The 25,115-nt window shown below is 42.0% G+C and overlaps 1 protein-coding gene and 1 long non-coding RNA gene across 4 annotated transcripts in view; one reads left to right on the forward strand and one right to left on the reverse strand.

Moving 5' to 3' along the window:
* ZEB2 (zinc finger E-box binding homeobox 2) overlaps positions 1 to 14,534 on the reverse strand; it is a 137,154-nt gene extending 122,620 nt beyond the window's left edge. The window contains exons 1-2 of one of the 2 annotated variants that reach the window (XM_006135668.4): positions 14,437 to 14,534; positions 11,985 to 12,122 (exon numbers count right to left, since the gene is read on the reverse strand). In XM_006135668.4, the coding sequence (XP_006135730.1) occupies positions 11,985 to 12,057 (73 nt within the window). In that variant the 5' untranslated portion in view covers positions 12,058 to 12,122; positions 14,437 to 14,534. Of the gene's footprint in view, positions 1 to 11,984; positions 12,123 to 12,235; positions 12,533 to 14,436 lie in introns of those variants that run through there. The other variant, XM_006135669.5, reaches the window with a different exon arrangement.
* The window catches only part of LOC112547834 (uncharacterized), an 85,764-nt gene continuing 74,356 nt past the window's right edge, over positions 13,708 to 25,115 (forward strand). The window contains exons 1-4 of one of the 2 annotated variants that reach the window (XR_016350007.1): positions 13,708 to 14,049; positions 14,457 to 16,909; positions 18,401 to 19,287; positions 21,200 to 21,227. This is a non-coding gene — a long non-coding RNA (uncharacterized LOC112547834). Of the gene's footprint in view, positions 14,050 to 14,456; positions 16,910 to 18,400; positions 19,288 to 21,199; positions 21,228 to 25,115 lie in introns of those variants that run through there. The other variant, XR_016350006.1, reaches the window with a different exon arrangement.

Here is a 25,115-nt window from a genome sequence, read left to right on the forward strand (position 1 = left end):
GCCTGTCTCTGCATTTATCACGCTGTCCCAGAGGAGGTGTTTGTTCGACATCGCAGTTTGACAGCACAAAAACACTGTGGCCAGAAGCCCTATCAAAGAACCCACTGACACGTATCATTTGTGGTCTGGGTTTCACAAGGCCTGGCTACCTCACACTTTAGCTGCACAAGTGTAAAACTCCACACGTCTCGAAGTGTTCCAGGGTCATCGGAAACTTTCTTTTCATATTAGGACTGTAAATATGGCTCTGAGATGGCGACCCGCTCTGCCGGGAAGGAGCTTTGAACGCCGCACGCTTTGTCACTAGTTTGTATGTAAACTCCCCACTTCAGACGCTGCATTGGAGAGACGAACGGGCCGAAATACCCCGCCTCAGATCCCACCGTTCCGCCCAGTCCCACCGCTCAGGGTCGGGTTGAGCAGGGCCAGTGTAGCATGGGCCAGTAACACTGGCATGGAAGCGATTGGGGCGCATGCAAACCTGTGCGATGCACCCCACCAGGCAGAGGTTGGGTTCTAAGCTCGCCTCCTCCGAGCCTGGGGAGAACACGGTACGTGCCAAGGGAGGGGGCGTTCGAACAGAAGGCTAATGGCTGCGGCTCGGGGTGCTGGTTTAATTTATTCCTGGAGTTCCCAGAGCCCCAGCTGGCCTGTGTTTAGGACCCAACGTCTGAACACGTTTTTGCAGCATAAACCCAGTCGAGGCGGACTCGAACATAGGCCGGCGAGGGCTAGGGAGTTTAGAAACCAGCTTTTCGTCTGGCTTCCCCCTGCAGCATCCTCCTCCCCTCAAATGGGGAGAGTTGTAGTGCAAGGGGCTCCCACCCCAGTGGGAACCAATAGTCCCGATCCTCCTTCCCCTGTAGTCAGTGGCCAAACTTTCATCGACTGCCTGCAATGGCTAAAATGCAAAGCAACGTCGATACAGTTATACTTAAACAGATGATTAGAGCCCCAGCTCTCTATCACATTAACAAATGACTCTTGGCAGAGTCATTTGAAATGACTAGTATTGGTTGGACCATTTGAAGTAGATGAAATTTATCCGCTAGTTGGGGCGGGTGGATCCGGGACAGCCCTTAGATGCCATGATATCTTAATCTGTTGATCTGTTATTGATTCTTTCTGTTGCCTGTGACCTTGCTAGCAGTGCTGCCCCACCCAACAAGCAAATGTGGAGAGAACAGTGCGCTCCTATCACCGAGAGAAGCTGAAGTAGCATAGAACTGCGCGCTCTCTCTCTCTCTCTGTGTGTGTGTGTGTGAGAGAGGGACAGACTCCGTATGTGTGTGTGTGTGACAGAGACTGTGTGTGAGAGAGACACACGGAGAAACTGTGTGTGTGTGTGTGTGTGTGTGTGTGTGTGTGAGAGAGAGAGAGAGAGAGACTCTGTGTGTGTGTGTGTGCGTGTGCGTGTGTGTGTGTGAGAGAGAGAGAGAGAGAGAGAGAGATTGTGTATCAAATATCGCCTGCTAGAAAATATAGCACACACCTCCTACGAAAGACATGCCCCAGGTGGGAGCCTACTAAGAGCACCTAGGGACAGAAGAGACCACGAGAAGTGTCTACTCTGTCTCCTCCCCCTCCCCCCCCCCCCGACGCGATGACATTATGTGCCCCTCTAATGCAGCAATAAAGGAGTAAAGGAGCCCTCTAAACTTCTCAATTATGTTTTAATTGCTCGCTCGCAAGAGAGCACATCCCAGCCCGGATTCGTTAGCTAACTTCGAGCTGCAACGCTGCCAGCTAGGCGAACACGCAGGTACTTTGCGCGTGTTATCTTCTGCAGATCTGCTACAATGTCGCTTCGGGGCCCTTGAGAAACCCACAGTCCCAGAAAGCGAAGTGTAGGCAAGACCGGTGCATACGTGTGAGAGCTGAGGGGAGGGGTGTCCACAGTGTTCAAACGAACAGCTTTCCAGGCTTTATAGACGTGTCTGTCACTCATTTATTTATATACTTTTGTCTTCTCATCCCAGGGAAAAGCTGTTCTGGCCCAAAGCCATCCTCTGTACACGTCACTACTTCTGTCTCTGGGGAAGTTCGGCTCGGCTTGGGGCTCCCCGGCCAGCCACGGAACCCGATTAACAGAACTTTGCGCAATTTCGGGTGGAGCTTCGGAGCTGGCTCTGACCTTTGAAACGCAAGGCCCCATCTCTAACTAGCTCCCAGCCAGGTGACAAGCATTTCTGCTGCCTCACAAAAACAGCACTCTAGGCTCCTCCCGTGCAAAGCAAGTTCAGAACCCTAATAACCAAATCTGTAAACAATTCTGCATCACTGTGATCATCACATTCCTGCCACCCGCACTGATGGATGTGAAGATAGGAAGCTGACCTGAGTTTCTACTTGGAACATTTGCTTAAATTGAGCTTCCCGACCTGTGCCTCTTGTCACGTCTTGAACCCATTTCTCTTCTTCCTCCCGCGCTTTAGCTTTTAGAAGCTACATCAGCTCTCCGTTTACACCACTGGATCCACTAGAAACAGGTTCTTGTGATCGGTGGATTCGGACTCAATCAGGCACTGTTTGGTTCTCTTCTTTGTATGTGTATCTATCCTAACTTTCCTGTGAAAGACTCTGAAAAATATGCAAAGCTTGCACTGATGCTGAGAAAGGGGACAAAGTTTAACTTCACTGTTGGCAACCACGAACTAACTCCTAGGCAGTTTTCTAGCAAAAGATCTGACCTGCTGAATTTTGTTCTTGGATTTCTGTTTGTATGTTATTGCTACTGCTAAGGTTGTTGCCAGCCTCAATTAGATCACAAATGAGATCAGTTTAATTCATCTCCCAAACTGTGACCTGACCATGGTCTGAAAGTATTCAAAAACGCATTTTAAGCCTTCCTTTGATTTCTAAAGGAATACTGCATGCTTGGTCATTCGTACAAATAACATAAAACGTAATTATGGGATGATTTGGCAGATGACATTGCTGCCAAACTGCTCTCCATGCCAGATACTGTAATACTGCTGCCGCCCTGGGATTTGAGTGCACAGTGCCCTTTTATAAGGCGTGTGTGTGTGTGTGTGTGTGTGTGTGTGTGTGTGTGTGTGTGTGTGTGAGAGAGAGAGAGCGAGAGTGAGCGAGATGTGTGTGTGTGAGTGAGATGTGTGTGTGAGAGAGATTTAGGTGTTCTAATGGAATTTGGGAGAAAGACTGTAACAGCAATGAGTGCACATGCACATGAAAAAACCCCAGTTAAAAACTGCTGTATCACCTAGAAGGGAAGTGGATGTGCAGTATCAAATCACCAGAAGGCTGTGACAAAGGGAGCTTGCAGCTTGACACACGGGTAACAACATAGCAAACACCTTTAATTCTGTCATGTCTCATACCCTTTGCTTTCTCACACATTTGTGACTGCTCTAACATTGACACCTACACTTTTTGAAAACTAAATAAGGCAATCTTATTGAAACTAAAAAGGCAACACCTGAAAAGTTATTCTTATGCCCAGCAAAAAATAACCCGTTATTAACTGCTTGCTGGCATAACTGGGGTACCGTGATAGGGCAATGAAAGGAGGCAGCTTTACAAGGTGAAAGTATGTGCGTTGAAAACTTGAAGGTTTCCTCAAAGATGGGAATAGAGATAATATATGACTACCAGCCCTCGACCCTTATAGTCTCTTTTTTTTTTTAGCAAACAATCTCTTTTTTAAAGGATTATTTTACTTCTCAAGGCAGATTCCTAAATTCATCCAAATCACCTTACTGATGTATTGGGAGAGCCTGCAAGTTTTCTAAACAATTTTCTGAAGTTTAACAAGCATGATTTTTTATCCTTAGTATACACTGAAGATTTTTTTTCCGGATTGATTTGGTATAACACTGTCTCCATTCACAAATCTCATTGGAGCCTCTGCTCAGCCCAAATTATTCGGTTATAAATAAGAAATCTATGTTGACTAGCTTCAAAATGATCCAAAATACCAGGCTTTTATTCCTTCCTCTCTCTTCTGCAAACCGCTATGTGAACATAACTTGGAACTTCCAAAGAAAGCCCCCCCGGGAACCCGAGTCTTATCTGAGGAGTGAAAGTGTACAGCACACAAAGAGTTAAACAGCTTTCCAGCGTTACTGGGTAGGTTAATATCACAGCAGCCTGGTAAAGTATTATCCCAGCACCTCGCTTAACAAAAGCCTCCTTTTGCAAACAGACTCCTACTTTTCCCGAAGTATCCAAAGGTGTTTACTGAAGTAAATCTGCCTAAATCCTCCACTGCTTGGGTCATAGGGGTGGACGGGGAGGGTGGAAGGTGTAGAGATAATCTCTTTTTGTAAATTCTGTAAATCTTCTGGGAAAAAATCAGGAATCTGTGTCACATGCTTCTGTTCAACTGGTAACATCTCGGTTAGTGTGCTCCTTAGGAGTGAAATCTGCCACAGCAGCTATAGGAAAATAAAACATCCCTCCCGCTTCATATTGTTCAAACTGTTCTTTCTCTCAAAGTTGCTTTAGCACTTTTAATCTATTTGCTGATGGGGGGAAAAACCTGTTAGTATCTTTAAAGCGGTTTCTGAAAAAAATGACAGTTTGGTAGGCAGGAGATAGTACAGTTGAAAACTTGTCACTTAAGATTTCTGCGCTACCTTGGTTACTCTAATACGAGCAACCGCATATTACTTTTTACGTATTGCAAATGGAGGCAAACAACACAGAAAATTTTGACAGGTCTGCCTGAAAGGGCGTAAATACTTCTCAGCAAGCAGGATTCGGTTATAAATAAACTTTCCCTTGGTGAGAAATACTGAATATAACCAAAACCTCAACCATGTTTGATAGTGTCTTACTAAGAAACGCAGAGTGGCTTCTGAAAACCAGACAGACAAGAAATCTGGGGAAAAATATGGAGGTGGCTGTGAAATACAAGAAACCCGAGAAAACTTGGCTAACGAAACTTACACAAATATAGCATTTCTCATGTTGTTGGGGTGGGCAGGTTGCTTATTTGTTTGGGGGCTGTTGTTATTATTTCCTCTAGCTAGCAATGTGACAGCCAGCCGCAAAACTCTTTTCCTTCCCAAAGAGTTGCCCTTTTCCTCCTGTCGTGTCACTGGTGGGAAAGAAACACGCCACTCTGCCACTACGAATTTTTATTTTTTCCCCCAAAGGACATTTCTTTCACTGCTATCTTTTCATCTGCGTGGACCACATTTCCCTCAACTCCACTTCTCAAGGTCATGGCGAGTAAACAATAATAGTAATTAAAACAAAATAATAGGCAGCAGTCAAGAGCCGAGAGTACACACACCTGACCCTAACTATAACAGACTTCTCCGAGTAGAATTTGATCCCTCTCTGACACTTTTTACCTCAAGTGTTAGTGCGAGTGGCCATGAATAGCACAGGCATGCCATCTTGTAACACTATCTGCCTGTCAGAAGAGCCAAGGCTGGGTAGAGCAGGATCTATATAAGGCTTGTAACTAGGGGAAGCCCAACAAACAGCTACAAACACCTAAGTTATTTTACTCAGCCTCCACCCTTCTGCTCCCCCCACCCCTTCTCACTCTCTTTTTTTTCTCTTTTCATCTTGGCTTTCTGTTGCAGAATGCAAATGTAGCCTGCCGGCGGTGAATGGGCTGAATTGTGATTAAGAAGAAGAAGAGCTCCTTTCTTTGTTCTCCCCTCAGGGGATGTTTACTGGGAGAGACACAGCGGATCAGATATGAAAGGCATTCAGGTCAGCATTGATGTGAGCGAAAGTGAAATCATACCTAAGGCATTCAAAAGACCGCCGTGTCAGGGGTTCAGCTAACGGTGCATCTACTGTGTGTGTCTTCCCTGCTAGGGAGAAAAAAAATCTTTCCACAAACAGGCCAAAAAAAAAAAAAGAGAGAAATTTTAATTGCAACAAAATTATTAAAAGTTTTGTCTCTCCCCCCCCCCCCCCCCCGCGATTAGACGCTACAGAATTTAAGGTTATCTTCTCTTATGGACCATGGTCTAAATAGGTTAACTTCTATTAACTGTAGCACTTGGGATCATGATTTTTAAGGGAAAAGTGACCATGTCTGAAATATGAAACCTTTATTTCCTATGTGCATCCATATGGGCTAACAGTGGCTAGGTTATGTAGATAATTTATCTGATTCAATAAGATATTAGGCTTATTTAGTCATACATGAAATTGTAGACATATGTAACCACTTCTCGCCTCCCTCGGAAGCAACTTAAATGATAAAGACAGTATGTCATATAAAAACAGCACAGCACACCTTACAAAGTAATCTTTTATTGACTTTGGAACTCCTAAGAACACTTTGCTCAGCGCTTACACCTACAGCATAAGACTAACCAAAGACATAGGAAGTTGGCATACAGCTATTTAAGTTAAATTTATTCAAGGAAAGGCTAGTCATCATAATATTTTTTCATTCAAATGCTTGATGAAGAAATATTTGGATCTTACTTTTTTAAGTTTATACTTCCCACAGCCTAAATATTCTTTCAATAGATTTTCCAAGTGGTTAGCTGACGCTGTTGACATAAACAGAGATATGTAAATGTAGAGGGAAAATAACAAAATTACAGTTAAGCATACAAAGAGTTAAGAGGTGGCTGCATTTACAGAGGCTGGAAGCAAAATGAAAATCACAAATCATGTAAAAAAAGACAAAAAAATAAGCTACAGGACTAGATTTCGTGGTATTTCAATAATCATCCTCTGTTTTGATTTTTACACCCTTAGAATCTTAGTTAAAATACACAATAATGCCTAACGTTAACATCTGCTTTAATAGTGACATGTAATTCTGAAATATTTTCAACTAGTGTTTCTGCATCACAGATTTCTCTCCTTTTTCTCTATACTCTAAAAAGACAACTAAAGAGCAATCAAAAAGGTGTCTGACTTGGCCATTCAGACAATTGCACCCTTGTGGGAATGCTGGAATGAATGGTACAGTGGACACCCCAGCACTATTGACGTTATAAACATGTAAATGAAACACATTAGGGCAGACAATCAATTGTCTGTGAGCACTGCAAACCTGCACTCCCTTTCTATGTGACAGGCACAAAATAGTGTCTACCTTGGGAAGCCATGGTCTTGGAAAAAAGGGACAAAGAGTTCTCTTTCTCAGAGGAGAAAATGCACCTTAAAAGCAGTAGGATAATGCAGATGCCAAAAACTGTTGTGAGGCGAAGAATTTCCTATTTCTTGGAATTAATGTGTTTCTGCTTTAAAAGAATCAACATCCTTCTTTCCACTTTAAGGGTAGACACAGGTTTCTTAGGGAATATTCCTAATATGGTTTTATAGATTGTCCCTCAATCTTCCATATGTTTTATTTATCTTGGACACTTTTACCTTATGTATTTATTTAAAAATTAACTTTCAATGCTGGTTCTTTTTTAAAAAATATTGATTTTATGGCAATCACTTATTTATTTTATTTTACAAGATTTTTATTAAAAGTTGATCTGTACATTATGTGCAATAGCTAAAGAGGAGTGTGGCAAAACCAGGAACAGTAAGTGAAGAATTACTGGAAATGTCATATGCTATTCAACAGTGGCATTCAACAATATCCAAATTCACTCGTTTTTTTCCTCAAACTCAAAATAAAATCAATAGCTCAGTCTTGGCACAGATAACAGCCTCCTCTGTTCCAGGCCAAAATTTAATCTGTATAGCGAGATATACTTAGATATTCATTACATCTTGGTTACTTGCAATTAGTAAATAATATTATTTTAAAAAATAAACCTATATCCAAGTATCTTTTAAAGTAGTGAAATATTCTCCCAATGAGCTCATCAACTTTAAAAGTAATCTACTTGCAACAGATCTTCACACTTATAAAGATAACTAGGAAAAGGAACGTTCTCAGTTGACCGCTATAACTTGTCCCACCTGAAATAGCTAAAGTCTCAGATACTAGTCAATCTTCAAACTTTACCCATCAGTGAACATAGATCCCACATCTCATTACCCAGAAACATTGGCTAGATTTTGTTCTTTTTAAATGATGAAAAGAATTCGGATTTTGCCTGTTCCCCAGAATGTCTCGAAAGAGGTGTGTGTCTTTTTGGCTAGCGTTCTGAAAAAAAGGGAATAATTGTGTCTGCTTGTTTGGTCTGTATTCCCTTTCGGATCAAACGCCTTGCAAGCACTGAACTTTCTCCCTTTGGGAGAATAACAATTGGGAGTGAGATGGCAAAGAAACCCACGAGATGTCTACTGAAACTCTAGAGGAAATTAGACCCAACTTTCCTTTTCTCCTCTTCCTCCACACAAAACATTTTTGTTTTTAAAAGAGACAACTCACTCTCCCCCCCACCCCACCGTCCATGCTATGTCAGAGAAATCTGTGTTAAGGAAAGCCTGTTTGTACCTAGTCATCTCTGCCTGAGAAGGAGGAGGGCATGATGAGAAATCAATCACCTTCCTCTTATTTCTAAGGCTCTGTATACAGCAGGAAGAGAGAATCAGGCAGCATCTCCAGTGAGACCGCTCCAGCTATAAACAGGGGCAACATCAACAGCAAACACCAAACTTTGTAAGTTTCAAACGTCGCTGCTCGGTCTATTCCAGCAGCTTGGCTATCTGAGCCTGAGAGCGATGACTCTCGCAGGGGGAGGAGGGGAAGGAGTGCAGAGTGGGGAGAAAAAGAAGGGGGCTTTGGGCTTTCTCTCCTTCAGTGAAAGTGTTACAAAGTGAGTCAGGCGACTGGAAATCATCTGACTGAACTTTCCTGAAACCAACACACATTCCTGGGCAGCGGGCTCCTCTGGTTTCCCCACCTTCCATCCCCTTACTCCTGTTCCCTTCTCTTTAGACCTTTCTCTAACACATTTTCTCTAACACATTTTTCTGGGCATAGTCCCTCCGCCCCCATGACCATTTATTTTAATATGACCTCTCCCACCCCCCGCCACACTCACACGTTTCCCTGACACTGTCCTACTGCACTACTCTCCTCTCCAGCTCTGCTCAATTCCGTTATCTTGTAAAATCCTGAGGGTCCCCTTTCTACGCTATTTAGCTTTGTAGGAATTTTATTCAGCATCGTTTTCTAATCCTGAGCTCCGACCATCCTTACACCCACCCACGCACCCACACATAGCGCATAAAACACATTTAGGTACTATTTGGTTTCTTCTATTTTGGTCCCCTTTATCATTTCTATTTGGTTACATTTATATCACTAGTTTCTTTGATGCCCATCTTTTTTTTTGTAGCTTTTAAAAATTTTAATGCTATTGCATGTCCAAGGAATTTCTATACGATTTAGATAAGCATCATCATATTTAGTGTTATCAGCAAAGACACAAGCTCAGAAGTGACATCTTTTCCATGAATCCAGGAGAGAAGAAAAATCCACTCAGTCCAGATAAATCCTGGGCAATCCCCAAAGGAAAAGGCATTGGATACAAGCTTGTCGAGACAGAAAATGAGAAAAAAGTCTACCTGCTTCTCAAAACCAGAACATTTCTGAGTCAGAAATGAACGAAAGAAGCAGATTATGGAACACAAAGCAAAAAAACCCACTAAACAAAAAGGAATAAAATAAAATAAAATAAAATAAAAACGCAGTGGTTGGAGCAAGAAAGGGAAGGGAGAAGTTAGACCTTCGTGCAACCAATTCTTACACTTTAAATGAAGTTTGCAGTAACTGTTACCTTAAAATCGCAAATAAACTTCCTACTCCCAACTGTCCTGGATTTCTGAAGTTATTGCATCCTATGAAATAATAATTTCAAAGGAGCAACAGAACATATATCATTCCGGTCCTTATGAGTTTCCCAAGACTTGTGTGCAAGTGTACACATTACATTCACTATCTCTTCCATAGACATAATCATATAGCTTTCCGGACATTGTACATTTTTGCTGATCAAATTGTTTTGAGAAAACATGAAACACATCGATACACACTCATCACAGAACATGTGATAAGGTTTGGTATGCTAAACTAATAATCTTGTCTGAAAAGAACCAAGAAGGATAAAATAAGAAGCCTAAAACAAACAGAATATTCTGTAGTGCAAAAGAGCACTTCTGGATGCCTTGCTTTAAATCTCATTCTCTTGCCTCTCAAAAATGACTGTTTAACATAAGAAAAAAGGCTACTTGACACAAAGCTTTTGTTATCCAGTTGATCAGCAACGTGCTTTAGATACTTGTAAGGGGAAAAAAACCCCACAACAGACATTGATTTTAGAAAATCAATAACCAACATTTAATAAAAAGAACAGAAGAAACACAAGAGAGGAGAGGGAAACATTACGTGTAATTTTAATGTCTACTAAATTATCCAGAGATGAGGGGAAGGGGAGGTCTCCTATGTGAGGACCACCTTAAATAATGACAGACACAGGAGCAAAGGCGGGGTGTGTGTATGGGGGGACTTAAAAAAGATAACAAGGAACGGATCTTTGGGAAGCTGCTCGGAATATATTATTTTAGTTGGGTTTTTGTAATACTAAGCCCAGCAAATAGATCAAAGACAACACAAAGGGTAACATAAAGAACAGTTTCTGACTAAAATTCCTCTATCACTCCCCCATATGGCTCGACACCTCCACCACAACAAGAAACACACACACACACACACACACGCGCGCGCACACACACACACACACACACACACGCAACCTAGAGAGAGGGAAGGGGGGGGGAGAGACAGAAAGGATCATTTGTTTCTAATCAACATTCTCTTGTCTTTGTGTTTTTCTCCTTCCACCCTCCACTCCACCTCTCCACTTAAATGAAGTAGCTCAGTTATAAGCAAATAGGTTCAGGTTCACACAAATATCTTCATTCCTCCTGATCTCTAGAGGAAAGTTGTTGAAAGTGGGGCCGGGATGTCCATTCAGGGGCTCCACAGTGGCTGGGGGAGGGGGACAGACTTCCAAACCAACGAAAAAAGGAAGAAACTAGGGAGGGACAGAGGCCCACACCAGAGAAGAGCTGCCAAATGTGAGATCAGACCAGAACACCCCGTCCCACTGAACCCAACCTCTCAGTCGCCTGCAGAGACCAGGGGAGAGGGTAACTGTGAACAATTGGGCAGCAAACTCTTTTTATTCGTGATTAAGGAGAAGGAAGTTTCATTTTCGAGTCCATGCCCATTTTTAAAAAGTAAATAACTCCTTGCCAATGTGGCTCACGATTCTCACGGTGCCTTTTTCCCAGGGAATATGAGGGGTTTTTTTTTTCCGCGGGCTTTCCCCCCTTAATGGAACTATTAAAAATACCTCTCCGCCCCTTCTCGTTTCTCTCTCTCTCTCCCTGACACTAGGGTCCATGGCTTGGGTGGTTCTGCCAACATGAAAACTGGCCGGAAAGTGGCTTTGGTCTGTGTGAGACTTACATGTCTGGGAGGTAATTCTGCCACTGCAGGCAGCGGTCAAAGGAAAATAAAGCAGGAGAGAGAGAGAGAGAGAGAGAGAGAGAGAGAGAGAATCCAGCGAGTCCTGGGGTGCGTGTGTGTGTGTGGAGGGGGATAAGGGGTGAGAAGCCAGGCGCAAGAGACACAGAACCCAGGACCGTTAGGCAGAGCAGGGACCCGGGCAAGAAACTTTCAGCCTGCCTGAGCCACACAGTCTGCACGGGGCTCTCGCTCAGTGTCTCGCTTTTCTTTCCAACCCGCCCAGTGATTCTGCAGAACTCAAACTACAGAAGCCCAAGATCTGGGACTCTGCCCACTTGATCGGACTTCTCCAAAGGCGCCCGGGAGGAATGGGGGGTGGGGGTGGGGATAGGAGCGCTCGGTTAAGCTGGGACTGCGCCCGGGGAGAAGGACTGCGATCCTCCGGCTGCTTTGACACTCACTTTCCCTGGGACTCCCTTGAACTCTCTCTCCCCTCCAGAAACACACAACAGGCGGATCTCTCCTCCGCTACACAGAAAGCGATCGCCAGCAAACCCCGGGCTGCTGCTGTTGCTGCTGGGTGGTTTTTTCCCCTCTCCCCCCTCTGTCTCTCTAGTGGAGTCGAAAGGAAAAGTTTGATTCAGGGTTTTCTTACCGTTTTTCCTTCTTGGATTGGCTTGTTTTCGCCTCTTACACCTGGGGCCATCCGCCATGATCTGCTGCTTCATTGATAAGAGTGGATCAGATGGCAGTTCGCATGGACTCGACTCCCTGATTCAGCAGCACGCAGACTCTATGTAACAACCAAACACAGCAACAATGTGGGAATTGGTATATCCCATTTAAATGCAGGGCGCCAAAGGGAACCCAAATATTCCCCCCCAAAGAACCCATCCGCACACGCACAAAGACTCGCCGCGTTGGGGGAGGCTGGATCAGAGATTAAATTGATCCCCTTCCTTTCCAGCCAGCCAGGTTTTTAATTTTGTGTGTGTGTATTACACCAGCACAGGAGATCGGAGAGACAAGAATTACATCTTCAAAATGAGTCATAACTCATGACCGTATGAGGGAATGCACAGCCTCGTAGAGAAGGCTGTTTGACTCAGTGCTAGGCGGACCATTTCCTCCTAAAAGTACTTTAGCCTGACATGGCAACTTGTTCTCCCCTGAAGTGCTCGCTTTATCTTTATTTGTATTTTTGTTAGTGCACTTCGGCCAACTGAGGAGAGCCACAGGGAAACAGAGCTCTCTCTCCCCCCTCCCTTGGAGGGTAACGCGCAGAATTGAGACCTCACTTCTTACCCTCCCCCCCCCCCCCCGCACTAACAATGAGAAGTGTAATTATAAACCTCTGTCACCTTTTTAGTCAGTTTGACAATATTCATTGTAGGGTTTCCCCATGCCCATTAAACAAAGATTCGGTATGTCTCCGTCCCCCCCTCCGCCCGAGAAAAGAAACAGAAATCAAAACTACTGCTGTCAGTGTTTTCTGGCTTTCTAAATGATCATATCCATTTCGACTTGTAAACTTTCATACCTATGTCTGTGCACACATGCAGGCTGTATTTGAGACTGAATCTGTCAAAATGGGAGTGGGGAAGCACTTGGTTTGCTCGATATAAGGCTCCTGAAACTGTCTATCTTGAAGAAGATGCTGTAGCTTTAAAGATGCTTTGACTCAAGGATTAGTTTAAACAGGGGGCTATAAAAGATGTAACAGATGCAAACTGTAAAACAAGGGCAATTAACCCTTGCTCTTCTGAACAAAATCCACCCCAGCCTAGGATCTATTGTCTGCTCCTAAGCTATAAAGCTTTACACAAAACCGAGAAATGGATGACCTGTCTCAACACATTTTGTAACCCAAGTGGATTTAGTTTTATGTTTCCCTTTTAACTTTCGTAAAGATTTCCATCAGAATTGATCAATTAAGTGCGCTGTACTTTTGTGTCTTATTTGCTCTGAATTCGCCTCTCTTAGGCTTTTGATTATAAAACAAGGTTGCTTTAAAAATCCATGTGCAGGTAAGTGTATGAATATGCAGATTGTGTGCACAAGGACAGTATGTTTACTCACAGGCTACAGCAAATGAATCCATATTGAGAAAGTAAACTGGTAGTTTTATAGACATGGATGCATGTGTGTGGGAGAGAGAAAGATTGAGAGCATACATGCAAAAACTTTATATTTGCTCAGTTATTTCTTGCTCTGCATCTTGTTATCTCTCCACCATCATCACAGATCAAGCATAAATAAATGAAAGTAAATAGAAGAGAAACAAATTAATAAAAGCCTGGACCTGTGAGCTTTCTTCGACAATTGGCTTAATAATGCAAAACCCACCAATGGCGAATAGTTTTTAATGTATTTCAATACCTGCTCTGCTCCTTAGCATTAAAAAGAAAAGTTGCCAATAATCTTCAATCTTGGGGTTTTGAGAAGGTTTTTTTCCCCAGCTGGATTGACTATTTTTTGTAAACGACTTTTAAGTTCCAGCCACTACTTTCACTTCTTTCTTTGGGATCCCAGAACCTGAGGAGTTACTTCACCCAGTCTCACAAAATAAAATAAAGAAATGAAACTTGCTAGGCAGACAAAACAGCAAACTTTCTGTTTGGGGAAACACATCTTTGCTAGGACTTCTAAAGCAGGCTGCAGCTAAAACCCTGTCCAGCCGTGCTCCCTGTGCATACCCAGTGCGTGCAAACCACTAACAGGTACATGTAAACTTTACGATGATCCTGTGTGAGTCTTAAAATAAAAGAGCAGCGAGGTTTTTTGAAAGAATGAATTATTTTCCTTGCACTGAAACTTTTGCTGTCATAATTGCAAAAGACACCTTTCCTACCTGGGTGGACAGGTACTGGGGAGGAAAATAACAGCAGAGAACGGATCGCCATACAAGAACCAGCCCCTCCTGAAACTGGTGCCAAGTGACTTTACATTTCAGTTCAAAATGAGATTCCCCAACTATAAACAAGCTGAGTAAGCCACCACACTCGGGAAAAAGAAGGAAAAAAAGGGTGTGGGGGGGGGGATGAGGCGGTGCAGGAGGAAAGGGGGAAAAGACAAGAAAGACAGAATTATTTAAATTCAGAACCTACCTGCGAAGTCTTGTTTGTAGTTTTGGCAGAAACGGTGAGAAGAAAAAGCATGAAGAAGCCGCGAAGTGGAGGAGAAAAGGTGACGGGAGATGCAGCTCCTGGAGAAATTGTAAAAAGCCTTGCAAAGAGTTGTCGGAAGGACCGTTATTCCTGCTGGGCAGGTTAGGACTGATCTCTTTCTGCCACTCCAGGAAACACAAACCTGGGGACGGACTGACGTGTTACGCCTCTTCTAATGACATTTTTTTCTTTTTCTTTTCTGTAGGAGAGAGAGGAGAGACCCTGAAACACACGCCACCTATCTTTGTGGGGAGGGATAATTGAAGAGCACCAAACGTGAGCATCATGTGGAAACGTGATCGCCAAGTTTCTCTCTGGGAAAGGATCTGGGATAGATTATACCTTGAAGTCTCCGCAAACGCTTTAGTGGAAGAAATGAAATTCCACCTCCCTCCCGCTCTGTCTCCCTCCTCCCTCTCCCCGACCCTCGCTCCCTTTCCTCCCGCCTCCCCCTCACCTCCCCCCCCCCCCAACCATCAAGTCTTTGGCATCATTATCCTCTTCACTAAATCCTACTGGATACAAGGCGGAAAACGGTGAACACCATTCACAGAACTGGGTAACTCCAAGGAACTGAAAGTTAAAGGGAGCGATTCTGTGTCTTTCAATCAAGAGCAATGCTTCTTCTCCCTGCCATTGCTCCCATGCCCAGATGCTGCAGGCACCTTCACTTGGGTAGCTTTTCCTGCAGGGATTCTAGCAGGACAAACTCTTTTTTCCTCCTCACCCCCCCCCCCCCCACGTCCTCCCCTTGTTTCAGATGAGCAAACCATAGCTCTCAATTATAGGTAGAAACTAAACACTGCGTTTGCATGGGGGAAAAGGAACCTCCTTGACTTCTGATCACTATGTTTCTGCCGTTTGGTTGTGATTCGACGCTCATCCATCTTATTTGAGCGGTCTGTTAGATTTGGTGAAAAACGTGCTATTTGACATTCTTTCTGTTTTGTTCCCAGATATGTATCATGGGGTGAAAAGGCTTTTTCTGTCTCTCTTCCCCTTTTGGAAGGGAAGGAGCTAGCTAGCTAGCTAGAGGGACTGAGCGAGCGGCACTAAACTTGTGGGAATAACAAGTTTCACAGTCCAAAAAACCAGGGAAATAATAATAATTATAATAATAATTACAATAATATTAAAACCAGACTCCACCTTTGCACTAAAAGGATTGGTTATGCAAATCTGGAAGGGCTTTCCTGGCAAATGCAGCTTTCTACTGTATGGTTAATTAAATCATCACTCAAAAGCCTTCCAATGTGACGCTTCTGTCGTAATCCAATCAGGTTACGTAGGTCCTAAACAAGAAAGATATTTTCCACATCTGGAAGTCAGCAATTTAGCAAGTACTGCACATTATTAACCAATTCAGAGCCCCCTTCCCAAGGGGATTTTTTTTTGAAGTTTAAGTGTTCTTAACCAATGCTCTGCTGTTTTGTTAATCAAAAAGCTGGTTTGCACTGCACATAATTGGAAACTAATATAGAAGTAACTAAAGACAGCCAAATTTGTGGATGGTGAGCAAAGGCGTTTATCTGAAAGGGGAGGTGGAGGGTGATCTCTGAGCCTTTATCAGTTCATGCCCAGCTCCTCAGAGAACCCACATACAATTCCTTCTCTGGAAGAACTTTACATAATCTCAGTGTAAAGATGAACTTCAGATCTTACATGTTTGTATGATCTTTCTGAAAGTAAATGTGGAGCTGCCCAAGGGCTGCATTAGCGGGCTCTGTATGAATTTCCCTGCTTTGACAGAGTTAAATCTATTACTGCACTTTTTTCCCCCTCCTGAAGTAAACTGAAACAAATGGTACACTGATCCGACACTATACTTTTACTTACATTAAGCTAAGATAAACTGCTCTTGAACTGTGCATTGAATGTATGCCTAAAGCAAGAATTGTAATGCTAGCAATAGTCACTAGCAATTGCCCTCAAAAATGCTCCTGATCAGAGCACACCTTTCTGATGATTAAACATTGCAAAGAGAGAAAAATCAAACAAGCATTTGCAGACGATCGCTCCCTCAGAGACCTGGGGATTATTTTTATCTGTTAATAAAGCTACTCCTAGATTAAAAAAAAATAAAATCTGAACGCACTACCCTGGCAATCATCCGATCATACGATTTTGGGGGAAAGAGGGAAGATTGAACAGTTGGTTACGACATAAAATTTGGACACATCTGGGGACTGTAACTGTCAATGCAACTAATGAATATAAACTGAGTGTTATTAGAAACCTGAGATGTCTTATTGTAGGCACATTTTAGAGCAACAAGGACAAAATCTTTTTTAACAGTTCCAAATAAAATCCTCAGCTCAAGTGAGTTTGTTTTCCTGCTGCTTCTCTGTTGTCATTCAGCGAGTGAAGAGCTGACAGCCTTCAATCAGTGGACATTACTACCCTACCCGACCAGGTACCTACTCAAACCAAGTTAAGTTTCTACCAGCTCAGGTATATAGGCGAAATTAAGAGCAGAAACTTTATCATGTTGGTCACACTAGTGTACGGGACCTAATGAAATAGTTAATGAAAAATGTGTCTGTGTATATCTTATAGGCGGCTCTCGTAGAAATATTAAAGAGCAGCTTTCTGAAGAGCCGCCAGTTATATTTTGAAACTTAATTGTTTTAAATGGATACATGATGAACTGATAACAATGAACCCTGTAATTGTGCATGTGAGAGCAAAGGGTCTATTGCCCTTTCTTGGGGGTGAACTGGGTTAGTAGTGCTAAAACTTTTTAGCATAACTATTGATTGAATGTCAGAAATATTTTGCTGGAGGGTGTATGATCTATCTCCATATATAACGATAGCTACATAGAAGCAGAGATACACCGATACAGACAAATGTGATACTATCTTAATAAAGTATGTGGCATAGTGCAAATATCCTGAAATCAGATTCAAAGTATTATTAATTTGAATTAGATTCTCTCAGATGCAGAACACACATTATAAATCAAGGGCACTCTGCTAATTCCTTAAAGAGTCAAAGTGAATTTAGATGCATATGTTTTAAAAAAGTGAATGCCAATTACCGAGTCCAATTTCCAGTCACTCACGTCCTGTATAGAAATCAAGTTCTTAAAATAAATTAATCCCATTACAAACGCCTTACATATTATTCCTGAAGTTCCAGATTATAAAATGAAAGGATGGGGAGATGGATTAAAACAAGCTCTATTTTAACCTGCAATAATGCTGCGATCGATTTTTCATCATATTATATCTATCTAATACACACACACACATCACATACAGAGCTTTGACGGAATCACAGAGACAAAACAAACCGTGTGGCTATGTTCAGAGGCTTTAGGGAACACTTTTGCATTGTCGAATAATCTCTGGTCATAATTTTGTAGGCTCTCCTCCACCGCTCAATCTGACAGTTTCTGTAATTCTTAAAGCACCCCCAGCACACAAGGATCATAGAGATAAAATGCTCTGATCTTCTCAGGCTTGGCACAACACTCCAGCCTTTATTATTAGTCTGAACATTTTAAAAAATGCGTTATATAGGGGTTGCTATTTTTTATTTTGACCAGAAGACACAAACATTTAACGATCAGTTAAATCCCACTGAGAAGGAATTTAACCTTAGTTCAGGCGATGATTTCCTGCCTTGGACAGGACTAATATTGGGCGTGCAGCTTCTTTAAGAGATGGAAATAATGACAGTGGCTATTGATATTGCCTTTATTGGGGGTGGTGCTGGCAAGGCAGCTCTCAGATTTTTTCATAACTGTAGAAAACAGATTGCAATTAATCAGCCCCCTCGACACAGCCTGAGATGAAGAGTCTCTGCCTTTATTTTAAAACTTTGCAAATGTGATGCCTTCCCCTAGCCGTTAAAATGAAACTCCAACCCATTTTTTTTTTTTTTTTTTTTTTTTGCCTAGCACAGCCCAGATATTTGCACCAGTCTGCCGGTGGGGTGGATCACACCCCGTTCCTAGGCCGGCTCACTGGGGAGAGTTCCCTCCTCCCTCCACTTTTCCTGTGTGCTGCAAAGCGAAAGAGAGGAAACTTCGGAGCACACACCCGGGTCCTGTGCTGTATTGCTACAAACCGAGCCTGACTGATGGCACAAATGCAACCAACGCTGGCGGGGCTGCTACCTCCCCTTCAATGATTTTCCCTTTGTCAATTGCATCCCTCACACGTGAGGGGCCATGTGAGCTCAAGACCCCTTCTCTGTCTCCCTGCACCAGCGCCTCCTCGCCCAGTGTCTGCTTTATCACCACGTGAGCTCGGCCCCCCGTTTCCGGTTTGTGGGGTCTGGCTACTAGCCAGGGGGCTATTGGCCACTGGTGTGTTGGTGGCGCAAGCCTCAGCTGAGGTGTGGCTAGAGGCTCATTATCATGAGAAAGGGGCCGCGAGGGGAAGTAGCCCACGGGAGCTGACAGGCAACAGCAGCGTAAAGGGACGCAGGGAAGTGGGAGGGTTTGACAAACTCCTAAGCAGGGTGTGTGGGGGAGGCTCACCCCCTGCAATGTGATTAATTATCAAGTGGGTTAGCTAGGCCCAGAAGAACCTTGGCCTTACTTTGCTAGTAATGCCTCTCTGTGAAACGAACCAGCGAGGATGGCAGGGGAAATCTCTCTCTTGCTCTGGAGCAAAGGAAGGGCAAAGAATGTGGGGGGTAACTTTGTTTTGTTGCAGGGCCCAACCCGGAAAGGTGGATTTGGGCGAGAGAGAGTCGGAGAGCTGCTGGATGTCGTTTTTGCTCCTTGCAGTGATTTTCGGTTTCATCTCATGAAGTTAGTTTTAATCACAAGTAGCAAAGGTGAGATCCCTGCTTTTGCTGCACATGGGTCCCTATGGTCTGCCTTGTTGTGCAAATTTCGTATTACAGTTTGGAAAATAAGAAGGGTAATTTGCACACTAAAAGTACCTGAAGTTAAACATCTAAATCGATAGATAAGTAACCAGGGCTATATCTAGACTGGAAAAAATAGGCTGCATTGAAAAATGTGTTTGGAGAACATGCTTTAACTATCACAACTGAAATACTAACACAGGCAAGAGCTTAGCATTTGTAAAATCTGTTAGTCTGTAGTGGGAAGCCTATCAAGACCAAGGTTTTGAAAGCTGTTAAACCTTACTATCCTAGGGCACATCTACACTGCAGGGCAAAAGTCAAATCAAGATAGGCAGCCTCAGCTATGTCAATTGCACAGTTGAAGTTGAAATAGCTCAGTTCGGTTTTTGGTGCAGTCTACACTGCAGGCAGTTGAAGGAAGAACACTCTTACTTCAACTTCCCTTACTCCGCATGAGATGAGGGTTACAGAAGTAAGAGTAAGAAGTCCTCCAGCTCAACATTATTTCGAAATAACAGCTTGCTGTGTAGATGTGCACTTTGTTAATTTCAAAATAATGCTGCAGTGGGGATGTGCCCCTCCTGTTTAAGCAGACTAGATCTATTTGTCTAGTCTAGGCAAAGGTTGGATATTTCTTTCAGCCATCACATTGCCACAAATTATGAATTTTCTGAGATGTGAAGGCAATATGCAGATGTAGTAGCTAAACGTGGCCTGGTGGGAGAACATCAGCTTTGCTCCACTGTGTCTAAAGCCCCTGTTGGGGTTTCATATTGTGGAGCTCTGGAGGACAGAACAGAAGCAGAGATAGGAAGGAGCCAGGGAACAGCTGCTGGAAATTGTATGCTCTGCTTGGGTGCAGGTTTATTTTCAAGCACAAATTCCTGCTGGTGAGGCCTCTTATTTTAGGGAAGGGGACTATTTTGTGCAGTCACCCCTGGGGGTGGGATATTGTGGAATGACTTCTCACTCTGAGAAAGGGGAAGCTAGGGAGCTATGCTGAGCCCAGGGCCTCCATGTGACTGTTCCAGCTTCATGCAGGTGTCTTTAAGGCTGTATAGATTCCAGGTTTAGGGAAGAAAGACCAGTTATCAGGGGAGTGAAGGATGACCTCACACCTGCTGAGGGGTTTCTTCCCAAGTATCCCCTTGAATTAACATTCAAATTCCTATGCAGAAAAACTCCAAGGCAAGGGAAAGGATTGCTTGGCTTTATCTCTCTGTGGGCATTTCAAGGTGTTTGGTTTCCTGTGAGTCCCTCCATAAAAAAGATGAACCTATCTGTCTCATATCATTATTAATTTATCATGTATAAAGTCATATATAAGACAGCCTAGTTTTGTTTATTCATGTAATATACTTCTCTCTCGACTGCAGCTGAACAAATGGTGTTCAACATGGCCCATTTTTGTAGGATACAGACTGCTCCTTGTGCTAAATAAACAAGAGACAGTGACTTTGGAATACCTTTGATAATAGCTGGAGAATACATTTTTAGACCATGTATGAGGATAGTTAGGGCTTGTTTGGCATAGTGAGCTGTATTTGTTCTTTTTACTCTTGTGGGATTGGTGATGAGTTGTGGGTACATTTCCTGGCTGAGTTAGTGATTATTAAAATTCACTGCTCACTTTTGTTTAGTTTGTTGTTTACTTTACTGAATTTTTAAAAACTTGTTAGGATGCAATTGAACACACAGATTCAACAGTATTTAGGCCTGTAAAATAAAGATGCATTAGAAATATGCCTATTATGCTTCAGAATTATTAATTGACATTTTTATGATGAATAATTAATCATTTGAATAATTTTTGTATCTCTGATCTGAACACATATTTGCATATCTAATGTCTGATTTTTAAATGTGGTTTCTTTAGTTGCATTCTCCCAGGACAAAGACACAAAGTAAGTAATATCCTAATGTAAAACTTTTTTTCCTTTGCAGTGGTGAAGGTCTTATTTTTTTTAAATGTAAGTTTCTATCTCACTAAGAAGTTGTCAACAATTCACATATGTCTTACATATACTTACGGAAAAACATATGACCATTTGAAATGAACACACAAAGGCCATACTTTCTGGCGGTAGTAAGAATCTCTGTAATGTACACATTCATTGAAATTGCCTGATGTTAATAAGGTATTTGACTGAGGAAACCATAAAGAAATCTGTCAGAGACATACAGTGTTGTTTGTTCTTTTTTAGCTTGTTTATATGATTCTTGGTAACCAATAATATTTTAATTTGGGAAGTTTAAAATACCAAGTGTATTTGGCGTTATTTTTTCATTATAATAACCTTCTATGGAGTACATATATTTTTAATTTCTTGCTATATTTTTACAAGCATAAATCATAATCCTCAAGGAAGACTCCAATCCAGAGTCAGTGGTCCCTTAAAGAATGGTGTAAGATGCATATTATTTGCAAGTTATTGGGAAAACAGGTGCAAGTGATGATGTGTAACTTGCACAGCTCTGGCATTCAGCGGGGAGGTGAAATACATGCAGCTTACCCTGGGATTGGAACAGAAAGGAAGAAAGTGCAGGAGGAAAAATAATTTCCAGGAGGATGTAAAAAGAGAGTAAGAGGAATGGGATCTTTCCATTCTCCTTTGCATCACATTAATTATCATAATATCACTGCTGAATATGATCCAATGATTTACATGGAAATAGTCTCAATTTTTTTCAAGTCTGAATTTATCTCATTGCTTAATATGTTCAAGAAGGAAGAAAACATTTTGTGACTTTTTATTTGTTGGTACATTTAATTGTATTGCTCAGATACAAGCATCTCAGAGAGATGAACATTTAAAGTATGTCCTGTTACATTTCTTGTTGTAACTCTGAGAAACCAAGCTGAGAGATGCCATAGAAATACCTTAAATAGATAAGGTACTATTTATGTTTTGTAGATTAAAGAATCTGCATTAAAACAAAAGCATTGGAATGTGATGCATGGTAATGTTTATAGTTGCTTAGGGTCATCTGTATAAAGGAGATGTTACATCTGGAGTGTGAAATTAAAAAAAATCTTTAATTTTTCCTGTTGTGCAGTAACACATACAACTATCTAAGTAATAATTTTTATAGTGGAAGTATGATAGTAGACTATGATAATCTTTGTAGTAATATCTGAAAAACAGATATTGTATAAAGAAAATGTGAAATGTAGTTCTCTGAACAGGCTGAAGTTTTATTGAATGCATGTTTAGTAATTGCATATGCTCAGTGAATTTTTTTCCCTGTGGAGGGTTGAATTTGTAATAATAGAGTGGTAAACTGGAGCAAGACTAGCAGCACTAAGGGGCAAGCTTTGAGTTCTGTGCCTAGAACTTCCATTTACTTTGACTTCTGGAGTTCACCTATTTGCAGTAAGATTGTTTCTAAATATTCAGACTTCTCTTTTAGGAATTGCAGGTGTCTCTGAGCTAGAAGGAGCTTTAAATAATCACTTTGGAGCTGAAGAAAGAGCTGATTTTTAACAATGGAAAGTGAAACTCAAAGCTAGAGAAGGCCATATTTTCATGATCTCGTTATAGAAAGTAAGGGTTTAGACCCCTGTTCTGGGAGTGTCTGATAAGTGACCTCTACTCCCACAGCCACAATGTGAACTCTTCAGGAATGGAACAACATCCTCCCCTGCCTGCTTACAATCCAGGGCCTACTCTACCAGCCAAATGCACGTTGTTTTGCCTTCCCCAATATGCTCAGCAAACTAACACTCTTTACTGTCTCCAGACATCACCAGAACCCCTGCTTTTTGCTGCCTAGAAAAGCAGGAGCAGAGGCATTAAAAGAAACTGTGGTGGCAGGCAGGAATTCAGGGCTGAGATTTCTGTGGCAAGCTGGTCTGATACTCTTTGCCAGCATTCTTGGATTCTGCAGCACTTTTGTGAGGCACAGTGGAGATTCTGGGGTAGCATTAATTTAAATATAAACCCAATGTAGCTCCATGGCTCATGCTATTTTTTAAATTAAATTCAATTAATATTGTTTCTACACTTTTAGTAAGTTACAGACTTTTGTATCAACAAGATACAACTAAACTACATTGTGGTTGGGAGGGAAGTTGGGAATTTGACAGCTGGAGAGGAGCCAGCTTGGTCTTCTGGCATAAAGGAAAGTGGCAAAGGCAATTTTGGACTAAAAGATAAGCTTGTTAGCTGGTTAATTCTAAAAAAAGATCATAAGTAAGAATGTTAATATTGTTGAATTTTAGCTCACCATCCTTAGGTTTCAGAATCAACATACAATTGGATGAATAGTATACTTCATACTTATTTATGTTATTATTTTTTATTTTCTGAAGTTTCAGGAGAACTCAATTAATATTTTAAAGACTATAAGATTATAAAGAAATTCATAAGGACTTGAAACACCATTTAACATGAATTGTGGAGCAGAGTTCCTAAGCACGAGCAAATTTCATGCCAACACAATTGCAGAAGGTTTGAAGGCTGTGACTTAACCATGTTTCTGTGGCTGACGGAGCTCTACACACCTCCCTTTCAAGCTGTGAGATTACTTCCTTGGCTGGACTAGAGGATGGTAGATGGACCAAATTTCAGAAAAGCATCTTCTGAAAAAACAATCAGAAAAAGGTACACAAATTGCGGAGCACAATTTGTGTACCTTTTTCTGATAAAGCTCCGTAGTCTAGACACACACACACACACACACACACACACACACACACACACACACAAAACAAACAAAAAGCAGGAAAGATTTTTCCATAGAAATTTGCATTATCTTCTCCCTTCGTCCCTCCCCTGTTCAAAACTGTTTCTCAGGACATTTTCTGACCAGCTATCTGGATCATTCATTGCACTCCCTCACAGTTCAGCTAAAAACTAAAGTTACTGATGTTTGTACAATCATGGTTTAAGCATATTAATATTATATTATTTAAAAACTGCTGTATGCAGCATCTAAACTATTTTCAAACATTACCATCTCTTTTACCTATATCAACTATCTTGCTTCAAATCAAAATAAGAATGCCAAAACTGCTTTGTTAAAACAACTGCTCTTCTTTTTTTGCATTCTGACAAGCACCCTTCAACTAGAACCCTCTAAAATGAGTAATTTAGCCTTAAAAAAACCCCAAATAATTCCATTTATGCCTCTCAGGGTATGTCTAAACTACATCCCTCTGTCGAAAGAGGGATGGATGTAAATTAGGCAAATTGAAACTGCAAATGAAGGGGGGATTTAAATATCCTGTGTTTCATTTGCATAATCGCATCACAGTGGTCTTTCGAAAAAGGGTATTTTGAAAGTGAAAGTGCCATCTAGATGTGGTTCTTTTTAAAAAAAAAAAACCCTTTTTTGAAAGATTCCGTACTGCTCATTTTTTAGATGGTGCTTTCACTTTCGAAATACCCTTTTCCGAAAGACCGCTGTGATGCGATTATGCAAATGAAAGGCGGGATATTTAAATTCCTGCTTCATTTGCAGTTTCAATTTGCCTAATTTACATCCCTCTTTTGTCAGAGGGATGTAGTTTAGACATACCCTCATTTGTTGTATTTCTCATTCCCTGTTCTTACCAGGTGGGAAATGTGAGTGAGAAGGGGGGAAAAGAGCATGAAGTGAATGCTGCTCCTCCACGAGGCTCAGCACAAGGGGAATGGAACAGAGGTAGTTTGACCTTCCTATTACCAGGCTGGTCAGGGGCCAGAAGTGCCCCCAGCATAATTTGGGCAGCCCTGGGAGCCGTTGTATGGCAATTCTGGATGAGCTGCCTATGAACAGCTCCTTCACCCGGAACTACCTGTTATTTCTAT

The sequence above is a fragment of the Pelodiscus sinensis genome, chromosome 7, assembly GCF_052426305.1.
Source record: "Pelodiscus sinensis isolate ZL-2025 chromosome 7, ASM5242630v1, whole genome shotgun sequence".
Classification (NCBI taxonomy): domain Eukaryota; kingdom Metazoa; phylum Chordata; order Testudines; family Trionychidae; genus Pelodiscus; species Pelodiscus sinensis.